At 45.6% G+C, this 19,492-nt stretch overlaps 1 protein-coding gene and 1 long non-coding RNA gene across 8 annotated transcripts in view; one reads left to right on the top strand and one right to left on the bottom strand.

Moving 5' to 3' along the window:
* GPCPD1 (glycerophosphocholine phosphodiesterase 1) overlaps window positions 1-5,951 on the bottom strand; it is a 41,824-nt gene extending 35,873 nt beyond the window's left edge. The window contains exons 1-2 of one of the 7 annotated variants that reach the window (XM_021538619.2): window positions 5,864-5,896; window positions 3,211-3,264 (exon numbers count right to left, since the gene is read on the bottom strand). In XM_021538619.2, coding sequence (XP_021394294.1) covers window positions 3,211-3,218 — 8 coding nt within the window. In that variant the 5' untranslated portion in view covers window positions 3,219-3,264; window positions 5,864-5,896. The other 6 variants (XM_021538618.2, XM_077781830.1, XM_021538623.2 and 3 more) reach the window with 6 other exon arrangements.
* An 87-nt stretch (window positions 5,952-6,038) lies between these two features.
* LOC110474861 (uncharacterized) lies at window positions 6,039-16,430 on the top strand. Its single transcript, XR_013339569.1, has 5 exons — window positions 6,039-6,138; window positions 7,713-7,772; window positions 9,778-9,966; window positions 13,993-14,101; window positions 16,289-16,430. It is a non-coding gene; the product is annotated as an uncharacterized LOC110474861 (long non-coding RNA).
* The last annotated feature ends 3,062 nt before the right edge of the window (window positions 16,431-19,492 follow it).

The raw sequence follows: 19,492 nt of genomic DNA on the forward strand, positions 1-19,492 counted from the left end.
CCCAAGGGATGTATGTATATGAAGAAAAGAAAAATTCCACTTCACCAAGTAAGACCATGTTTTGTTTCTAACAGAATGGCAGTATTGCTCTTATATTTAGGGTCAAAGTACCACCCCTCCTTCTGAAAAAAAATATCTTAGAAAAGATGTAGAGCACTGAATACAAACACACAGCAAGGAAAAAACAGGTCTGCTTTTTGTTAAGGAATCGAGCCTGTGTAGTATATTATAATGCACTCATAAAAGTAGTCTGTGCTTTCAAGATACATGATACAAAAACATTTTACTGCAGGGGGAGGAAAAAAAACCCAAACAACCTAAGTTTAGCTGTCTAGTTACTGATGGTTCCTGAAAAGAGATGATAATTTAATTCCCAAAGGGGAAGGGCAAGCTTTAACAATCAAATCCTCTGACCTCTAAGGGTCAGGCATCTTTGAAACAGGATGTTCCTTCCTCCAGATTTTCAGCACTGCTTACCAAAGAAGCTGGCAAAAAATTAACAAAATCCTCTCCACTCCTCTAATGAGGGACTTTTGGGTGAACACAGAGAATCCTCAGCTCAGAGGGGTCATGTCATAGCTGCTTAGGGGAACTGAAGCAAATTAGAACAGCTACATTAGAAATGAGAAACATTTCCTATTCAGCAAATATTAATAAAATCGATTGAGCTGATTTACAAACTAGTAATCCTTGTGTAATAACCCTTTTTAAACAACCATTGAGTCCAAAAGTATTAAAGCTAAATTCACATCTGCTGCAGCAACAGGCACTCAGATGCTAACCTGGCTGCAAACAATTGCTCCTCTTCCTTCAGTCAGCTTTTATGGACTACAAGAACATGCAAGCAGTGAACACCTGAATCTCAAGTCTTCCTCATGGGAAACACATATCACACAGGTGGAGACTTACCAGCACTTCACTAAAAAAACCCAAAAAACCCAATATGAAACATTAATAGGAAATCCAAACTCTCCCCTCCCTGATTCTAAAAGAGGACTTCTAGAAAATGCAGGTAAGAAAGAAAATACGATATAACACAATCAAATATTAAAGTGCCACAAAGTATCATAGATTTCCTCTAACATGAGATAATAAGGGTCATCATGCATGGGGAAGACCAAAATATTTTTGGTTGTAGTTAAAAATATAACAGGGCAGGGACATAATTTATTAACTCAAATCTTAAAGATCCTTTAAACCTTCTGGCTTTCAGGTCTGATGATATATTAAAACCCTTCACAAGCCTCCAGCTGTAGTGGATTATTCTGCCCCACCCTTAACTCCCCTGACCTTTCCAATACAATTTAAGAGGTGCTGGCTGCTTGTTGTACCATATCTTACATGTTTTTTCAGGATTAGCTAAATACACACCAGGTAATCTGAGGCACTCAGAGCCTATCTAACAAACACTGAACAAATTACAGAGTCATAAAAATTCACAGTACCCATGCTCTCAGGTTACCCGTTCTCTACTCATTACAAACAATATTTTTAATAGCAACTTGAACAGGTTTTAAGGCTTTGAGTCTAGTGGTCCAAGAGCAGTTTTGAAGGACAATGGGATTTTTTTTTTAACTGTGGAGACTTACAAGCCTGAAGGCCTTGAACTTTGTTGCATGGACAGAGGGCTTTCAAAATTAGGCAGGGAACACTTCAAGTAACTACCCTGACAGACCTGAATGAAAAGCCAGCACAGGGGACACAAGCTGACCAAAGGGATATTCCTTATCCTGTGGCATTTGCTCAGAGATTTAAAAAAAACCAAAAAACCCTAAAAGAATGGAGGGCATTTGTTATTTAAGACATTTGTCTTTCAGAGCATCTCCTATCCATACTGAAACCCAGCTTCTCTAATGGGGAAGCAGAGAATAAAATCTTCTGCTTCCCTTTGTTTCTGCATAAATTATTTCTTCCTGAATTAACTGCCTCTACCTTGACCCCTGAGGCTTTTTCCACTTTCCACCCCCTAAGGAGAGGAGTGACAGAGCTGCTCAGGTCAGCCCACCAGCACCTGCTGTGCACAAACAGGTTCTTTCATAATGCTAGCACAAATTTCATCACAGATCGTGGTGCACAGTTCTGGAAGTGCACAATCCTAAAAGTAAACATGCTCAAGTATTTCAAAGTATTTCTCCATATGTTGTATATAAAGATAAAATCAGCAAGGACAAGAAGACTGGAGTATTTTTTGTTTTATTTTTGTTGTTTTGGGCTGACACTTTCCACCTTAAGAGAAAAGACTCATGAGCTGTAACAACACCCAGGAGAGTCCAACTCCATGCTGAAGCAGGGGAAAGGTGCCACAGTCCCAGCCAAGTCATTTGACAGCCGGGAGGACACACTGGCAGCACTGGGGCTGACACAGAGCACTCCTTGCAGCCTCCCTCATGAACCATGAATTTGAGCACAGCCTAGCACTGCTGGAGAAGGTACTGTGCTCAGATTTTACCTTCTTAAAAGATGTGCTACACACAGCAATAGAAAATCCACCATGCATCAGATCTACTGCTGGGCAGAACAAAGGGACATGAGCCTAAGACACACACTGCGATATTCCAAAGATACCAAGTGGTATATAGTTAATCTTGCAGTATGATGAACAGATTTTGTTGCTTGTGGTTGGTCCTAAAAAGGTACAGATATCAGAGAATACATGTGAAGCAACAAATTAGACATGCAAGAAAATTATGTAACACTAGTTGATGACACCTGGGTTTTAGAACAACGTCAGAGGATATATTTATCAGGGCATTCCCTCTAACAACTGGGAGAGAATTTTTAGAAACAGAATTACAGCATCAACTCCTTCATGTTCAACCAAACAAGACAGTTCTTCCTGCCCCCTCCTTTCCTCCCCCTGCACCTTGACTGCAGGAGCAAGGACAAAGTCAGCAGGTCTCTCCTCCTGCATTGCAGTGCTAACACTGGACAGCAAACAAACTTGCACAGAAGATCTGGTCATGCTGCTCTGATTCAAAGGCTGAGATTTTACCAGCAGGCTTATGCTGACGTTTAGAAAGCAGCAAACCTCAAGTGATACCTCTGAAATTACATCACACTAATACACAAGTATCCTGAGGATTGTATTTGCAGTATCAATTTAGCTCCCCATCTGCAGGGCCACGTCAGCCGTGGTTCTCTGTTCACCCACAATGTATCTGCTTTGTTTTAAGTAAAAATAAGTTAATTGTTTCAGCATTTGGCATTTACCTGTCCATGTGACACTCTTCTGCCTCAGCTATGCCACAGCAGTTTTGCGAAGTTCTTGAAACAGACAGGAAACAGCCGGGGCACGTTTGTAAGAGAGACAGAGCAGTGTCAGTCTGATTCCTCTTTTCTGAAGTGCTGCTTATTAATAACATACGGCTGACAAGATCTTAGGCAGGCAGTAATTTAGTTCTCTGTGATCACACTAACGTTCCTCACTTAGGAATGACTTGGACAAATAACATGTATAATGCTACCCACAGCTCTCAACAAACCACGTTTTTAACAGGTTCCCAAAGCCTGGATCCATTCTGTTGAGGGGCTATGTGCTTTACCAAAGACTAATTACATGGCAGCTTGGGCTACTAGTGTCTATTCAAGACCAACGGCAACCTCCTATTTTTTTAACATCTGGTACAGTTATTTTACAGGAAGCAGTGCTAAAATGGGACTATTTCACCCTACCATTAAGATTTTATATATGCTGAAGGTTAACATCCATCTAACAACTGTGTGCTCTGATAAATTAAAACACTAATACTAACAAGACAAGCTATTAAACGAAAAGGAAAAAGAGAAAAATGGTTAAGGTGCAGGTAACAGATTAATCTGTAAAATTCAGCTTAATCTAGAGCTGCCTCATTAGCTTCTCTGCGATCAATACCACCCAAGCAGGAGCCGGCAGCATCACCGCTGCGCTCCTTTAGCGCAGAGCCGAGACAAAGAACAGCACAGCGCACACCCCCACGCCCGCCACAGCCCAGCGGCTCCGCAGCGCGCCCGGCCCGCGGGACACGGGCCGGGGGCCGCCCGCCGCCCCGCCGGACACGGACCGAGCGCTGCCCGCCGCCCCGCCGGACACGGGCCGAGCGCTGCCCGCCGCCCCGCGGGACACGGGCCGGGGGCCGCCCGCCGCCCCGCGGGACACGGGCCGGGGGCCGCCCGCCGCCCCGCCGGACACGGACCGAGCGCTGCCCGCCGCCCCGCCGGACACGGACCGAGCGCTGCCCGCCGCCCCGCCGGACACGGGCCGGGGGCTGCCCGCCGCCCCGCCGGACACGGGCCGGGGGCTGCCCGCCGCCCCGCCGGACACGGGCCGGGGGCCGCCCGCCGCCCCGCACGGACACGGGCCGGGGGCCGCCCGCCGCCCCGCCGGACACGGGCCGGGGGCCGCCCGCCGCCCCGCACGGACACGGGCCGGGGGCTGCCCGCCGCCCCGCCGGACACGGGCCGAGCGCTGCCCGCCGCCCCGCACGGACACGGACCGAGCGCTGCCCGCCGCCCCGCCGGACACGGGCCGAGCGCTGCCCGCCGCCCCGCCGGACACGGACCGAGCGCTGCCCGCCGCCCCGCCGGACACGGACCGAGCGCTGCCCGCCGCCCCGCGGGACACGGGCCGAGCGCTGCCCGCCGCCCCGCCGGACACGGACCGAGCGCTGCCCGCCGCCCCGCCGGACACGGACCGAGCGCTGCCCGCCGCCCCGCACGGACACGGGCCGGGGGCTGCCCGCCGCCCTGCACGGACACGGGCCGGGGGCTGCCCGCCGCCCCGCCGGACACGGACCGAGCGCTGCCCGCCGCCCCGCCGGACACGGGCCGGGGGCCGCCCGCCGCCCCGCCGGACACGGACCGAGCGCTGCCCGCCGCCCCGCCGGACACGGGCCGGGGGCTGCCCGCCGCCCCGCCGGACACGGGCCGAGCGCTGCCCGCCGCCCCGCACGGCCCGGCCCGCAGCGGGAGCCGCGCCGGGAGGCGGCGCGCCACGTCCCGGGCCCGCCCCGGCGCGGCCGCTTGCATAATGCGGCAGCCGCGGGACCGCCCCGGGCCGGGGCCTCGGGCGGCGACACAAACACACACAGCCGTAGGCCCCGCGTTCCCCGGTCCGAGCACCCACCGAGACAGCGCCGGGAGCGCTCCCGGCACGGCACCCCCGCCCCGGGCCCGGCGGCGCCGCGGCCGCCCCCGGGCGCCGCTCCTCCCGCCTCTCGCGGAACCTGCGGCGACGTGCCGGTGGTCCGCGAACGGCGCGCTCCTCCCCGCTCCCTCAGCGCCCACTCCGCACGGGGCTCGAACAGAGCTGGCTCCGCCGCCGCACCGACCGCCCCTCCGGCACCGCGACACGCAGCCGGCGGCGCGACAGACCTGCTGGAGCGCAGCGCGCTGCGGGCCCCGCCGGCTCCGTCGCTCGCTGTGCGCGGGGCTGCGGACGGCGCGGCCCGGGCTCGCGGGTTCCCGCCCCGCCCGCCGGGGAGGGCCCGGGGCGGTGCGGCCCCAACCGGTTCCAACTGCCCCCCGCCGGCCACGTGACCGCCCGCGGCCCCGCCGCGGCCAATGGGAGCGCGGGAAGGGCCGGGGCGGGGCCCGTTCCTCGATAGCGGCGGGGCCGGAGGGCGGCGGCAGCGCATGGGGGCTGTGAGGGGCGCGGGAGTGCCTTGTGGCCGCCTGCGCATGGCGGGGGAGCTCTGCCCTACCCGCCTCTCCCGGGAGCCAAGCACCAGCGCTCCCGCCCGCCATTCCCCCGGTACCTTCCTCAGAGAGCGCGCCGCCAGCGCTCTCCCGACGCCGCAGCGCGACCCGGCCTCCTCAGGAGCGCGCACCCGCCGCCGCCACCACACGCCCCTGCAGCAGTCCCGCTCGGCCGGCGGCGCGCACTGACCTGGCGGAGCGCTGCAGCCCCGTGGCGCGGGGCCGCTGGCAGCGCGGCGCGGCCGGACCAGCTGCCCGGGAGCGCGCGGGCGCGTGACCCGCCCCGCCCTGCCCGCCGCAGCCAATCAGGGCCGGGCGGGCGGGGCGGGAGCGGCGCGCGCCGTTCCCTTGAAAGCCGCGGCGCTGAGGGCGCTGCGCGTGAGGGCTGCGGGGCGGCTTTGCTGAGGCGCGATTCGGCTCCTCACCAGTCACCTCAGCCCGAGTCCTCCCTACCAGCCTGAGAGCGTAAGGTTACCCTAGGGGTAGGGAGTTCCTAAGGGTTTATCGTGGTTTAAGCTGGGTGTGAGCCTGTGGCGCCAAGCACACGATAGATTTTTTTTGTTTTCCTCAAGGCCTCTTGCTCTTACCTGTTCTGATGGTGACCATCTGTCCCTATAAGCTTTTGTGTGCAAAGGAACCATTTATCCTGTGTTGGGAGTTAGTGCTGCTACAGGAATGCGGCTCTATGTTGTCGCTCAATCTGCCATTTAAATAGAGGACTATTTTCCGTTTATTCCTGCCCTGCAGGTCTAGCTGTGTTTATAAGCAGTTTGTGGTGTTCCACTGGGTGTTGTTGGCAAAGCTAATGCTAATATCAGATGCTGTGTATTAGAAAAGTGTGTAATGCATCTCAGCTGCTGAGGTCTCTATGTTAGTGTTTTGAGCTTCAAGGAAAGAAAGGTAGGGGGAGGTATGCAATAAAAGGAAATTATAGCTGAAAGCAGCTAATTTTTAAATGATCAAGGTAAGAGGAATTCCTCTGGGTGAGGAGGAGGGAGGGCTGGTGGAAAACAATTCCCTCGTTAAACAGATTTGAACTACTCTAATTACAAACCCTTGGTATTTAGGAAAGCATTAGGAGCATCACTTCTCCAGCTGTGTTTGCTACTGAGGGAAGAAAGAAACTCTAGAGAAAACAGTATTTAAAAAAGCAATTGCCTACTTGTTTTCTCTTCCCTGTTTTTAAGATTTATTATTTCAAGGAATTTGTTGTAAAGCAGGGATAGAATTGAGCACTTTCAAGCATAGTTTGGTGTGTTAAACTTTTCAAAAATTTGCTGTCATGCCAGATATAGTATAAAGATGTACCATTAATTTTTTTGCTAAAAACTAGAACTGTAATATTTGGTCTCATTCAGCCCTAGTGGTAATTTCAAAAAAGAAAAGGGCTTAATTTTTTCTAACTAATATTGCATTCCCTTGCATAATTCACTGTAGCTAAAAGTTATAATTTAGACCCTTAATGGATTCAAGAAGTACTCATGTGTTCATTTTATTAAAGATGCGCATCAGTGTGGAGCAATTTGGAAAAGGGTGAGATGGAAAAGACTGTTTTATGTTGACTTAAGAAAAGTCTATACATAATTAAGCTTGCCAGCACACTTTCTTTTTTCCTCCCTAAGGAGTTGCTTCAATATGGTTGGGTCAGATAAACTCATACTTTGCCATGATGCAACATGGCATAAAACTGTGCAGCAATTAGAGCAGGTGGATCAGTTTATAGAACTCTTTTTAAGTGTCTGTTGAAAAAGCTAAGGTTGATGATCTGCTTTCCTTTTCTATACAGGAAAAAAAATAAAAACAAAACAAGGGAAATGGGGTTTTATCTTATAGAACCTGTGTTGAATTGAAAAATCCCAAAGAGATCCAGAAACACAAGGTTACGAGATCTGTTTCCAGTGGGCAAGCACAAACTCTATTTTAACCATGTGTGCACCTGAAGGAAAACATGTTTTCTTATTGAATAAAAATTTAACAAGGTGAATGAGAATTGCTAATACTTAACCAGAGGGTAAAATATTCTGTCTTTGTTCTGGCAGTGGCACCATAGTGATGAAGCCCCTGAGCAGGAGTGCAAGAGCCAAAGGAAGATGCTGAAGGTTCATGGGGAATCCCTCTCACTGTGTCTTGTTCCCTGCCCTGACGATGTGGAATGAGGTTGCTTGGAGGTGTTGTGTGCTGTAAATGAAAAATCAAAGCAGCCTTGAGGCTGCACTGGCTGAGATGGGACTGAAATGATTTTCATAAATAATGAGACAAATACTTGCCCAAGTGCAGGAAATAAGTGCTTGAGGCTGATGTTTACAATGCACTAGCAAACCTATACTGAAAAGGCACTGGGAAACGCCTTCAGGCTTTATGTCTGTTTCTGTAGCCAATGGAGTCTTCTTCAGCTGCCGGAATTAAAGTTTCAACCTATAATCAAGCTTCATTAATACTACAAGTAGCTATAAAGATTGTGAGCACCAAATTACAGCTGTACTTTCTTTTCCATAGCCTGCATTGAGTTCCAGTGATCTGGTTTTACTGACACCAGTGCTCACAGCTGATGAAAGCTGCATTTACAGATGAATTTCACTCCTCATTTTACTGCACTTGATTTTTCTGCAGTTGTTCTGGGTCTGATGGGTAATTGTGAATAAAAATAGCTAGTAAAACTGTGCAAATGAAGGCACAGCATTAGGCATGCAGTGTCAAATTAATGTTCTTTGATCTTTTGTAGGATCACTTATAGTTGAAAATACACTTCTGACCTTTTCTCTGGCACTGAGAATATTGCTGTATCACCACCTAATGGGAAATCTGGACAGTTTATGAGCACTAAAGAAAAGTGATGCTAAGGGATATGAAAAAATAGCAAGAAAGAACCATGCTGTCAGCATGGCAAAAGCCTCTCAGTCTCATGGAGAATGAGAAGAAATTAATACTAGAAAAATTGCCATTTGTGCAACAGCATTTTTTCTGTAATGTTTACTGCTGGGGGAAGCCGTGGATGCCCTTTGTCTGGAAGGGCTCATGGCCAAAACCATTCTATGACTGGGACATTGATTTATGGGGTTTTTAGGGGTTTTCCCCCCAATTTTGATTCTTCTCTACTCCCCTCTCATCCTCCCAGTCCCAATTTTTATGTGGAAGGGAAAGTTGAGACATTCTTCAGTGAGAATTAGTCTCTAGAGCTTTGCAAAGTGAGCTGTGAGAGCATCATTAAATATAAAGTAGCAAAGTAACAAGTACAAAGTATCATAAATATTAAATGAAACTCTCTTATGGCAACTATTAAAAAAAATCAAATTTATAACAAAAAGAGGAGTTTGACTTTCCTCTGTCAAAAATTCAGTCAGTTTCAAACACTGTTAATAATTCTGTATAATTTGGCAATATTAAAAAGTTTAAAAAAAAAAAAAAACAAACTCCAGAAAACCCCAAGTGCCAATGGAATATTGCAGGCATTAAATTTTTATTTGAAATGAGACATGCTGTGATTTAGTTTTGGGGGTTCCAGCATGATATTCTTCTTGATCTGAGCTACTTTATAATTTCTGAAAGGAAACATATATAATTTGAGGGAGTTTGGTTTTGTGATTTTTTTTTTTTGTTTGATTTTGGGGCTTTTTTGTTTGCTTGGTTTTGGTGGTGGTGGTTTGCATGTGAAACACTTGAAGGAATCAAGTGACCACACAGTTACAGCACCACATTTAAACTGGCCAAAGTCAATTGCAAATGGGAAACCTTTTAGCTTTTAATGTAAGTAGAATAAGTTCTACACTCATGTTTCTTTGCATATAAATATAAAACTGAGGTTATATTCATAACTTAATAATCTAGATATTTACATTCATTTGTAAATACTAATGTTTATGTGGTTTCTGTGAACTCCTAGCTCTGTTTACATGCCAATTACAAGGTGTTCTCTTGTGCTCTTGCACAAAACCGTCTTGTGGTACTAGCTCCACCTTGTTAACTCTGCAGTTGTACTCTGCTAGTTTCCCCAGCAGTACCCATTTCACTGTGTAAGAAACAATGAAAATAGTCAGAAAATGAAGAGCAGTTATGGAATATGACACATATAATGCTTTTGTTTATTTCTTCTTTTTTAATCTCAAGAACACAGAAGAATGCCTTCAGATAAGGAGAGACAGAGCTTCCTATGACAGCAGGAAGGTTTGAATCTGCTGTCATTTAAAATCCCATTCCAAAGGTCATGTTTGTGTTTTAAATGAAATGTGAGGCTGACCTTTATGCTCTGCCAGACAACAGTAGTAGTGATGCAAGTGCTTCCTTTGAATTCTGCAGGTAAGGAGTAGCTACAATGTGGGGTTTGTGGTGAGGTGGTGCCCAGTGTTTTGCAGGGGAGAAGGAAAATTATGTTCTCAGTGACCTGTGTGAACACCAAAAGGACCTGAAATTTGCTGCTTTTTGTCTGTTGGGTGTCTGTACTTCCAAACTCAACATTTCTTCAAGTGTGCCTCTACTGAAAATGCCAATATGGAGAAAGTAAATGGGACTAATCTAATCAGGAGAAAATGTTGGCTTTTCCTGTCCTCCATCTCTTGCATTTCTCCTCCATCTAGCACACATAGTTCTAATGACAGAGAGATGTGGTTTACATTTCAGTTATTGACATGAAAGTCTTTAAAAGTAGACTGAAATATCATCTTCCTTTTTATGGTTATTAGATAGTATCAATTCCCATGCTTACTGCAACACCTGTGCTGTTGTTCCTGGAAATGCAGCCATACCACAGAGAGAGTTTCTTTCTTGGGAGCAAAGCTCAGCCTGAGCAGAAGCTGAGGTTGTCCCTGCCTTAAGCCAGCCTAGCATCTGGCTGCAGCATTTTGGCTCTGCTACACCTCCTCCTGCACTCCTACCTGCCCTTTGTACTCTCTCTGGCCCTTGCCTAACCTTACACTGTTCTAGGACAATTCTCTGTCAGAAAGTGGGGGGGGTTTGCTTCGGGTTTTGTTTTGTTGCTGATTGGTTAGTTGCTTTTTAATGAGGTTAGCTCTGTGCTGAGTCAGTGGGCTGAAACAATTCAAATTCAGGCTGGATGAATATTGGAGCTGTCTTGGTTTAAGTGGGGACATCAGCAGGCAGGAGCTGAGCTGTCCTTAGCTTTTAGGGAGCTGCTTGTTGTGACAAAGAGCAGCTCAAACAGATTGATCAATTGATGTTTAAAACAGAGAGTGAGCCACCTCAAAGTGGACTTCTGAGGGGAAATGTGAGAACATGTCCCTTACTTTATGCTTACTCTGTCCTCTTAGCTCTCTCTGTTGTGCTCAGCCAGTAACTCTTGTGAACAAAACATCCCTGTTCTGCCCACAACATTGGGAATATCAAAAAAACTTTTTTTTAATGTTAATAAGGTTAATAAGATACAAACCAAGAAAACTTTTTGAGTAATTCTGACTCTTATTCTCCTAGCTGGGAAGAAGAAAGAATTCTCATTTTCAAACTTCTGAGGATAGATATGGGTTTATGTAATTTTAAAGATAACAGCATCCTTTGCTGAGTCTGACAGTTCACCATGTGAAGCTGTTCACAAGTTTGCCATTTACCTTTCAGTCAAGGCTTTAAAAGTTAAGAGCAACCCCCATGAAAATCCAAGATCAGTGATAAAAGAGACATTGTACAGCTGAACAATGCATAGCATTTGTGTGATAGCAAAAACTGGTTTATCAGGTTCACTGCAGACAGGTATAGATAAACTCTTGAAACACTGCAAAATCTATTGGAGTGCTCAATGGATAGTATCACAAAAAAAAAGAGTACCAGGACCAAAGGCAGCAAAATAAGAGCTGCAAAGTCTAGGCTGTAACTGGTGTGAGGTAGTGAGAACTCAAAGCCAGGCTGCTGGTTGATGTGAACACTCTTTTATGTGGAAAAAAAAGCCCCACAGAAAAGCACTGAAAATCCTGCCCAGCTGCTCTCAGCCACAGGAGTAAAACACATCCAAGTGTACTTGGAGTACTGGCCTGGTCCCAAGCCTGTGTGCATGGGCAGCACAGATAAAGCACAGCCAGGCCCCAGACAGATAAATGACTGATTAAATGAAGTGTGTGAGCCTCTGTCCTGGTGCTGCTGGCAGCTCTGCAGTGAGATAGCAGCTGCAAAGCTCAGCTGCTGCTCACAATCCAGGGAAACTGCTTCTTGCTGGAAGCACTGCAGAAGGGCAAAACCTCCGTGCTGTATTGCAGCTCTTCCTCCAGGGACCTGACCCTGCTGAGGAGTGGGGTGAAATAATGATTAAAAGAGTCTGTGGGGAAGGCTCCTGGTGTGGAAGAGCAGTGCTGCAGTTCCAGGCTGATGGGTCATCCTGAACCCAGAGCAGCACAGAACACAAGTTCCCTGGGGGTGCCACTGGCAGAAGAGGGGGCACAGTTTTGAGATGGCAGAAAGTATCTTTTTGTTGCACCTTGCAGTTCTCTGGGCTGCCAAAAAAGCTTCTCTGGTTTGCAGGGAGGTGATCTGAGGCACTCACCAATTTTGTTAGCAATTGCCTTGGGCTTAGACTGTTACAGAGAGAGAGGCTGCTCCAGAAACTGCACCCACATACTTTCAAGGTGAAATGGTATTTGCCTTTAAATTCTGATAGTATTGAACTACGACCAGTTAGGCACTATACAAAACTTCCACATTTCTAAAGTACAAATGAATGGGTAGCATTGAGGAGTAAAATGAGCACAGAAATTCTCAGTGTTAATGGCATGCCTGTGGTGTTTTCCTGCTCTCTTCTAGAACAAGATGCAGCTGTAATTATTTCTACTGTTTTCATTCAAAGTATTGATCCAGAAATAGTTACAGCCCTCAAGAACTGAACCAGTTTTTAACATTATTAAACCTGAGTTCCAGTATCCTGTGAGCTCAGAACATAAGTTGTGTAAAAGGATAACAAGAAACTCAAAGGACTTTTTTTGGAGACTAAACATTCACCCTTGTTCACTGGAACTAGAATCACAGAAGGGTTTGAGTTGGAATGAAGCTTTAAAGAACACAGAATTATAGCATGGTTTGTATTGGAAAGGGCCTTAGAAGACCATCTCATCCTGCCATGGGCAGGGGCACCTTGCACTAGATCAGGGTTCTCTGAGCTCCATCCAGTTTGGCCTTGAACACTTCCAGGGATGTGGCTTCCACAACTTCTCTGGACAGCTTGTTCCAGTGCTTCGCTAATTCTTGATGTCCAATCTAAACCTCCCCTCCTTCAGCTGAAAACCATTACCCTGTGCCCTGTTATTACAGGCCCTGGTAAAAGGTCTCCCTCCTTTCCATGTTTCTTACAAGCCTCCTTCAAGTATTGAAAGGCCGCAATAAGGTCTTCCATGCTAATGAATACTGAGAATCCAAGGGCAGAAACCTCTTTTTCAGCAGATCTCAGGACTGTGTGCATGCAGTCAAAATCTGTGGAGATTCTTAGATGCTGCCTGGAATGAGGACTCTTCTAGGGAATGGGTGTATGAGGTACCTGCAAAATCCCAGGGATGGAATTAGGGAGGATTTTGAATGGAGCAGGATGATTCTGAGATAGGAGACTGCCTCGCCTCAACAAACTCATAGGTGAGCTTTCTAATTCCTTTATCCAATGGGTCTTCTGCAAAGGATCCTGAACCATACCAAGGATCAGGCTGAATCCAATCAAAGTGATTGGAAAGACAGTAAATGAACCAGGGTTTGACATATTCTGAAGCACAGTTTGTGACTTGTGCATAGGCATTGTCACACCCAGTGTGAAGTAGAAATAAAGTTTGTGTTTTCAAACCCTCTAGAGGAACAAAGGGAATAATTCAATTACAGCAGGAAAGGAAAAGGAGTCACAAAAAAAAAAAAAAGACAAAAGAAGAGAGAGAAAATTCCATTAAAAAAAAAATCCCCATTGGGAAAGAGTTCAACTTAAATCCAAAGCAAGGGCAATTGACCTTAAAAGGTTGTGACTACTCGGTCACTCATTTCCTGTTTATTTCTCTTTGCTTTGTTTTGCATCATGCTTCAGACTTCTAGAACTTTCTAATATAAATAAAGAGGTATGTTTTTTTGTCAAATAACTTCCCACACAACAGATGTTTCTACAAAAATAAGTATTCAGAAAATCCTTTTTGTTCCAACAAGGAAAGTATTTTTCAAACTACTGCAGAGATAAAGCAAAGATACCTTGTTTTTCCAACTGATGCACTTGCACAAAATGCCTTCACCACTCAGAGATGGTTTTGTATTTATCAACTGAGTTGCAGCACCTTTCACAAAATGTTTTTAAAATGAAATAGTGCGGATTCTGGAGTAGAAAAGTTTTTGTCAGCATCTCTTTCCCACTTGTGTGTTTTAAAGGCTGATTTTGTGCAGCGGGCTTTCCTTCAGAAGTGGCACGTGAGCTCTGCCTCTCCTGTCCTGCCGGTGCACCTTCTGTCCTACATGACCAAGATCCTACCCTGGGACGGTAAGTGGACAAGATGGTACATGGATTTTCCAGATTTCAATAAGAAAACTACAAGAACAAGTGGCATAATAAAACAGATATTGTAATACAGTAGAATGAAAATAGGAGTAAAGATAGACGGCAGATCCTGCATCGCTTCAGGTGCTGGGAATCTGGCTTGCAAATGACATGGGGTAGCCTCATGACGTATTTTCCCATGGCCTTGTTCCTTTGTTAATATAGTCCAAAACCAGTGTATGGATTCAGAATGTATTGGAAAATATAAACACACTGCCTAGATAAGTAAACCTTGATTTTTCTCAGGGTACTGGGCAAAAGAAACCAAGCATGTTAAAAGCATAAAGCAAAATTATCACTAGCTGAGAGGACAGCAGGCAGAGTGACTTGAACAGAAAGCACTGAGCTTCTGTTGAAACTTTACACCCTGGGTGACATTGTCACCTCTAGTTGCCCAGTCACAGATAGGTCCTAGCCTCAGCTTATGGACAGTAGCTATATTTAAAAATGGCACTCTGGCTTTGCACTGAGAACAGTTTTCTGATAAGCTCAGGAAGCAGTGAAGCTTCATGACTCATGGCCATCCTGACTTCATTAGCTGCCTATTAGTACACATTAATTAATAGCTTTAATATCATACTTTGTTTACTGTGCATCTTATCTCAGGGTTTCATCCTGCTGCCCTTAACTGTAATCCCTGTGTTCAGTGGGACTGTTTGCACGATGGAGGATTATCCATGGGAATAAATTATTAGCTGGAAAGCATGTCCATAAGCCCCCTACACTCCACTCAGCTGTCCCCAACTCAATAAGTGATTTTTTGATTTGCTAAAGTCCTGATCCAGCATCTGAATCCATCAATGATGTAGTGACTTCTCCACTGAATGCCTCTTTAAAGGAGGGCAAGGGTTGGGAACATTGTAGAGACTGGCATGAGGGAAGGAAAGGAACCAGTCCTCATCACAGGTCAGCAAAGCCTACAGGGCCAATATAAGTGTGTAACTTTTCAAATTCAGAAGATTTGAGATCTTACCTCTATTTTATGATGTTTGGCTGCTTTATATCTCAGTGTGCACAGCTACTTTATAAGCACTAAACTACTAGGCATTATTTTACAAGCAGTAAAAAGCCTCTTCACTGCAATTGCCAGAATTCAAAAGGCAAGAGGTAGTAATTATCATTGTTTACATCAGACATTACCTTTCAACTGTTGTGTTAAGAGAACAAATTCTAGGATAAATCAGTGTTTTACAACTGTGCTTTTTCCTTCTAAGTATGTAATCATTGTGTCTTCTTTATCTCATGATGTGATTGCATCTTGCACAAACTACAGATAAACTAGAGGTAGATACAGATTGACAAAATCTTAAAATTGGAAGACAGATGAAGAGTTCATGAGAGCTGAGGGTTTGGAAGGAGCCTCATTTGTCTTTAATCATACTCAGATTGCAAAGAATAGGCATGATTCTATTATTTTTCCAGACAAAATACTGCACCATATTTGGAACTTCTAACAACGTCAGTATCTTGGATAGAGATAGCAAAGGAACCATGGGGTGTGAAGGCTGGCTTGAAAAAAGCTGCCAACAATATTCCCTACAGAGGAGAAAGAAAGAAAGAATGTTGGCATTAGGGATTCAGTTATCAGTGGGAATGGTTTTGCAAAGACAGAATTATAGGATTTGCTTGCAGGTTTGTGGTACTCAGTCTCAGAGGTGCTGCACAATGGCATATCTCTATGGATACTGCTGATGTAATGTGAATAACTGAGAAAATGGTACTTGGCTTTAGGACTAAAACCTGTATTGTACAAAAAAACTGTATTGTCATTGTAAAACCTGTATTGTCAGCACAAAATGCATGGCTTCAAACACCAGGAGTTTTCTGGTACAACACAGACAAGTTCCTTCTGTTGCAGGGAAATTCTTCTGGTGGCCAGCTAGGGGAGAATTTCTTTCCTTTTAACCCTAGTTCAACCTATCTGCTTGCCATGGTCTCTCTGATTTTACTACCTTGGCAATTATCTCTTCAGCTCTTCCTCACATCCAAAGCATGAAATTGCATTTCCATAGTAGAAATCAACAGTCAGGATATAAGTGACATTTTATTGACATTGGATTTTCTTTTAAAGAATTAGTGAGCATCATCACTTTTTTGCCCATTGAGTGGCACAGACCTATCCCAAAACAGGAATCAGATGCTTGCCTAAATGTTGCTGCACAGAAGTTTCCCACTGCACACAGGCAAGGTGTGATGGGTGTTACCTCGATGGGATGATACCTGTGAGCAATAGGCATCTGGGGCACAGCTGTGCAGGAGCCTGCAGTGGGTGACCGGCAAAACCTCATGAGGAGCCCTGCCTGGCTTTCTGGAGGCTGCTCCAGAATGGAAAGCCCTGCTCATTGCCAGCATGAAGTCAAACTTTTCCAAGGTCCTTGTAAGGTGCTCAGGGAGTTGGTTTCTGACAAGAAGGCAGGAAGAAACAGCCTCTATTTTAAGGAGATTATCTTCAACAAAGATTTGTCAAGAGGAAGTACAGCAAAGGCTGAAGCCAAGGCACATGTTCCTGTGACCCAGTTACCTTCCAGAAACCCAGGCAGGACAGAAAGGACTCTGGCTTCTAGCTACAAGAGAGCTGCTGAGCATTAACACATAGTAACCTAATTAATTTATTCCCCAAGTGGATAATTACTAGCTTTTTCTTCTTCTTGCTGCAAAGTAGCAGCCAAATAATGGTGCTGATTTTAATTAACTAGCCAATGGGAGTCTGGATGGGCTGAGGAGAGATTTCATACAAAAATAAATTAATGCTCTGACCTAGTTTAAAGTGTTGCTGGAGTGGAAATTGGGAGGAAGCTGACATCAATCAGTTATGGATCTTTTCACATCCTTTTCACTAGACAAGTAATGAGTCTTCCCATGTGATCCACAGCACTTCAACTGGCAACCTAAAAGAATTGAGTTAGCACACCAGAAATAAGTAATTCCCAGGGCAAACATAATTCCTTTTTTATGAACACACCTGAATTAGAAAAGGAAAATGTCCTTCTTTCTCAAACCAAGCCCCTGGTTTATTGCTGAACTTTGCTCAGGGCATGTGATGGGTAAAACGAGCTCTGCTGTTTTAACTGAACTGTAACTATCTCTGTGTTTCTTCCTTTTATCTTCCCAAATTTATTTTAATCCTACATGTCTCAGATTAATAACTCACTTTGATTTCTTTTCCCATTACTGTAAATAAAGCACTTCAGAATTTTATTTAATCGCTTTATTTCTGTGGGCAGTAAGATTATTTTGCTTACTGACCATCTGTAAGTTCTTCCTATAAAAGCAGTTTTCCTCTTATTTCTGAAAACCAGAGTTCTCTGCAATTCTTGTCATGAGCCCACAGCAATTTACAACCAACAAATCACTTTTGCAAACTGATGTAAAAAAATGCATGGTATTGATTATTGCTTTAGTATTCTTCATGGGTTGTGCTTTGCTTTGCATTGTCATGTCTTGAAAAGTTATCATCTGAAGAGGCAGCATAAGCACATTGGGGAAGCAATGAGGTTTTAATTTCCTCCAATTTAACAAGCAGGAATACAAGGCACAAGGCCATGAAATTAATTTACCAAGATCACAGTAGTGCAGTCAAACCATCCCATCCTTTGCCCATTTGTCAGCATTGTGACATCATCCTCTCAGCTGGCTAAGTGCAATTAGGATTATTGCAGTTAGAAGGTCACAGAAAGATACCATTTTAAAATTAGTGTATCAAGTCAATTCCAGTCTTGTAAGAATCTCTTCCTATCCATAAACAACTTCGTCAGGGTGGTTGGGAGTCAGGTCCTGCACCCAAATATTGTGAAATGTTGACTCACAAAGCAAACAGCTCTGTTTAAGTCACTGCAAATCAATGAATCACTGAAGCAAACTCTTATCTAGCAGCTGAGCATCACATCCTTGTTTAGGTATCCAGAGATAAGTGGAGCCTCACAGCTTTTTCTAGGTCACTTCACTAAAACCCCATAAAATTCACCCTCTGCAAATTGCAATGTAATGCTTTGCTGGAAGCCTGAGACAACTGCTTTCTGTGAGGCAGGAATTACACACCCTTGGGATCTGACTTCTCCATAAAATCCAGCCCAATCCTGCCTGGGGAATATGATTAAACCTTTCTGAATCCTATTAAAATCTCTTTTTGTCAAAGACACACCAAATAGCTATTTTTCCCTTTCTCTGCAGGAGCAACTAAATAAGGCATTTAAGGAACATCAGGGCTGGAAGGGATTCATGAACTGTGGCCCTGCCTCCAGCACCTATTTGGGTTGGGGAGGCAGTTTGTATGTACAAGAGAAGGGAGAGCCAGGTACAGCTGGCCTTAGGAACTGATCAGCATTCATGTGTAGCTTTCAGCTTCCTGCTGCTGTGATTTTTGTCCTAAGTAAGGGCCTTTCAAAGAAGAGCCCAAAGGACTTAGGTGCTGTCTTGTAGGGAAGCTAGGTTGCTCTGCTTCAGTGACCTATTGTATTCTTATTTTAAATATTGTTGAGGTTCCTTTTCCCCCTCTGTACTGAGTGTAGAATGTATTGGAATTGAGCTCTGTCACTAAAATTGGACAGCACTGAGTGGTGGTGATTATGCCCACATGGGCACTTGCTGAACACTGGAATGTGATACTTGTTTGGACTTAGCTCCACAGCAATCTTCTTTGGTATGTCCTTGCACAAGATTTCTATGGATATGGCTGAGCCTTGTCTTGGAAAAAAACATTCTTCAGCGATTCTTCATGTCTTTTTCTATGTCTTTTGTATTTCTTGGTTACATGGTGGTGCTTGATGAACCTCTGATCACAAGGCAACACAATCTCCTATCCCTCTCCTCCATGAGGGATGCAGGGGGACTGAAGGAGCAGCTGCTTAGGGATTCCTGGCAGAGAATCTTGCCCTTGGCACTCTGACTCAAGACACATGATTATATAACACACCCACTGGCGTGGATGTTACGTGGCTTGTTTGCAAATACTGGCAACATCAGCTGGGAGGTGCCCAGTGCTCACAACCCTCCAGAAGGATCCTCTTGGTGACTGCTTTGTGAAGAGTGTCACATCTCTAGTGCTAGCAACCAAGTACTGGCATGACCAGGAGGTAAATGTAACAGTAGCCACCAGTCTCTTGAAGGGCATCTGAAAAGATGACACTCTCCTTGGTGGTGGGAGATGGTGTAATAAGAGGCAAAGATCACAAACTGAATCTTGGGATGTTGGGAAAATCTTCATCATGGGGAAAATGTGCAGCCCTGGGGCAGATCACCAGAGGGATTGGGAGAAACTCCATCCTTCAAGGGGGTTCAAGTTTCTGCTGGACATAACCACAGCAAACCTGATTTAGCATTGGCAATCATCCAGGA

This window comes from Lonchura striata, chromosome 3 (assembly GCF_046129695.1).
Source record: "Lonchura striata isolate bLonStr1 chromosome 3, bLonStr1.mat, whole genome shotgun sequence".
Classification (NCBI taxonomy): Eukaryota; Metazoa; Chordata; class Aves; order Passeriformes; family Estrildidae; genus Lonchura; species Lonchura striata.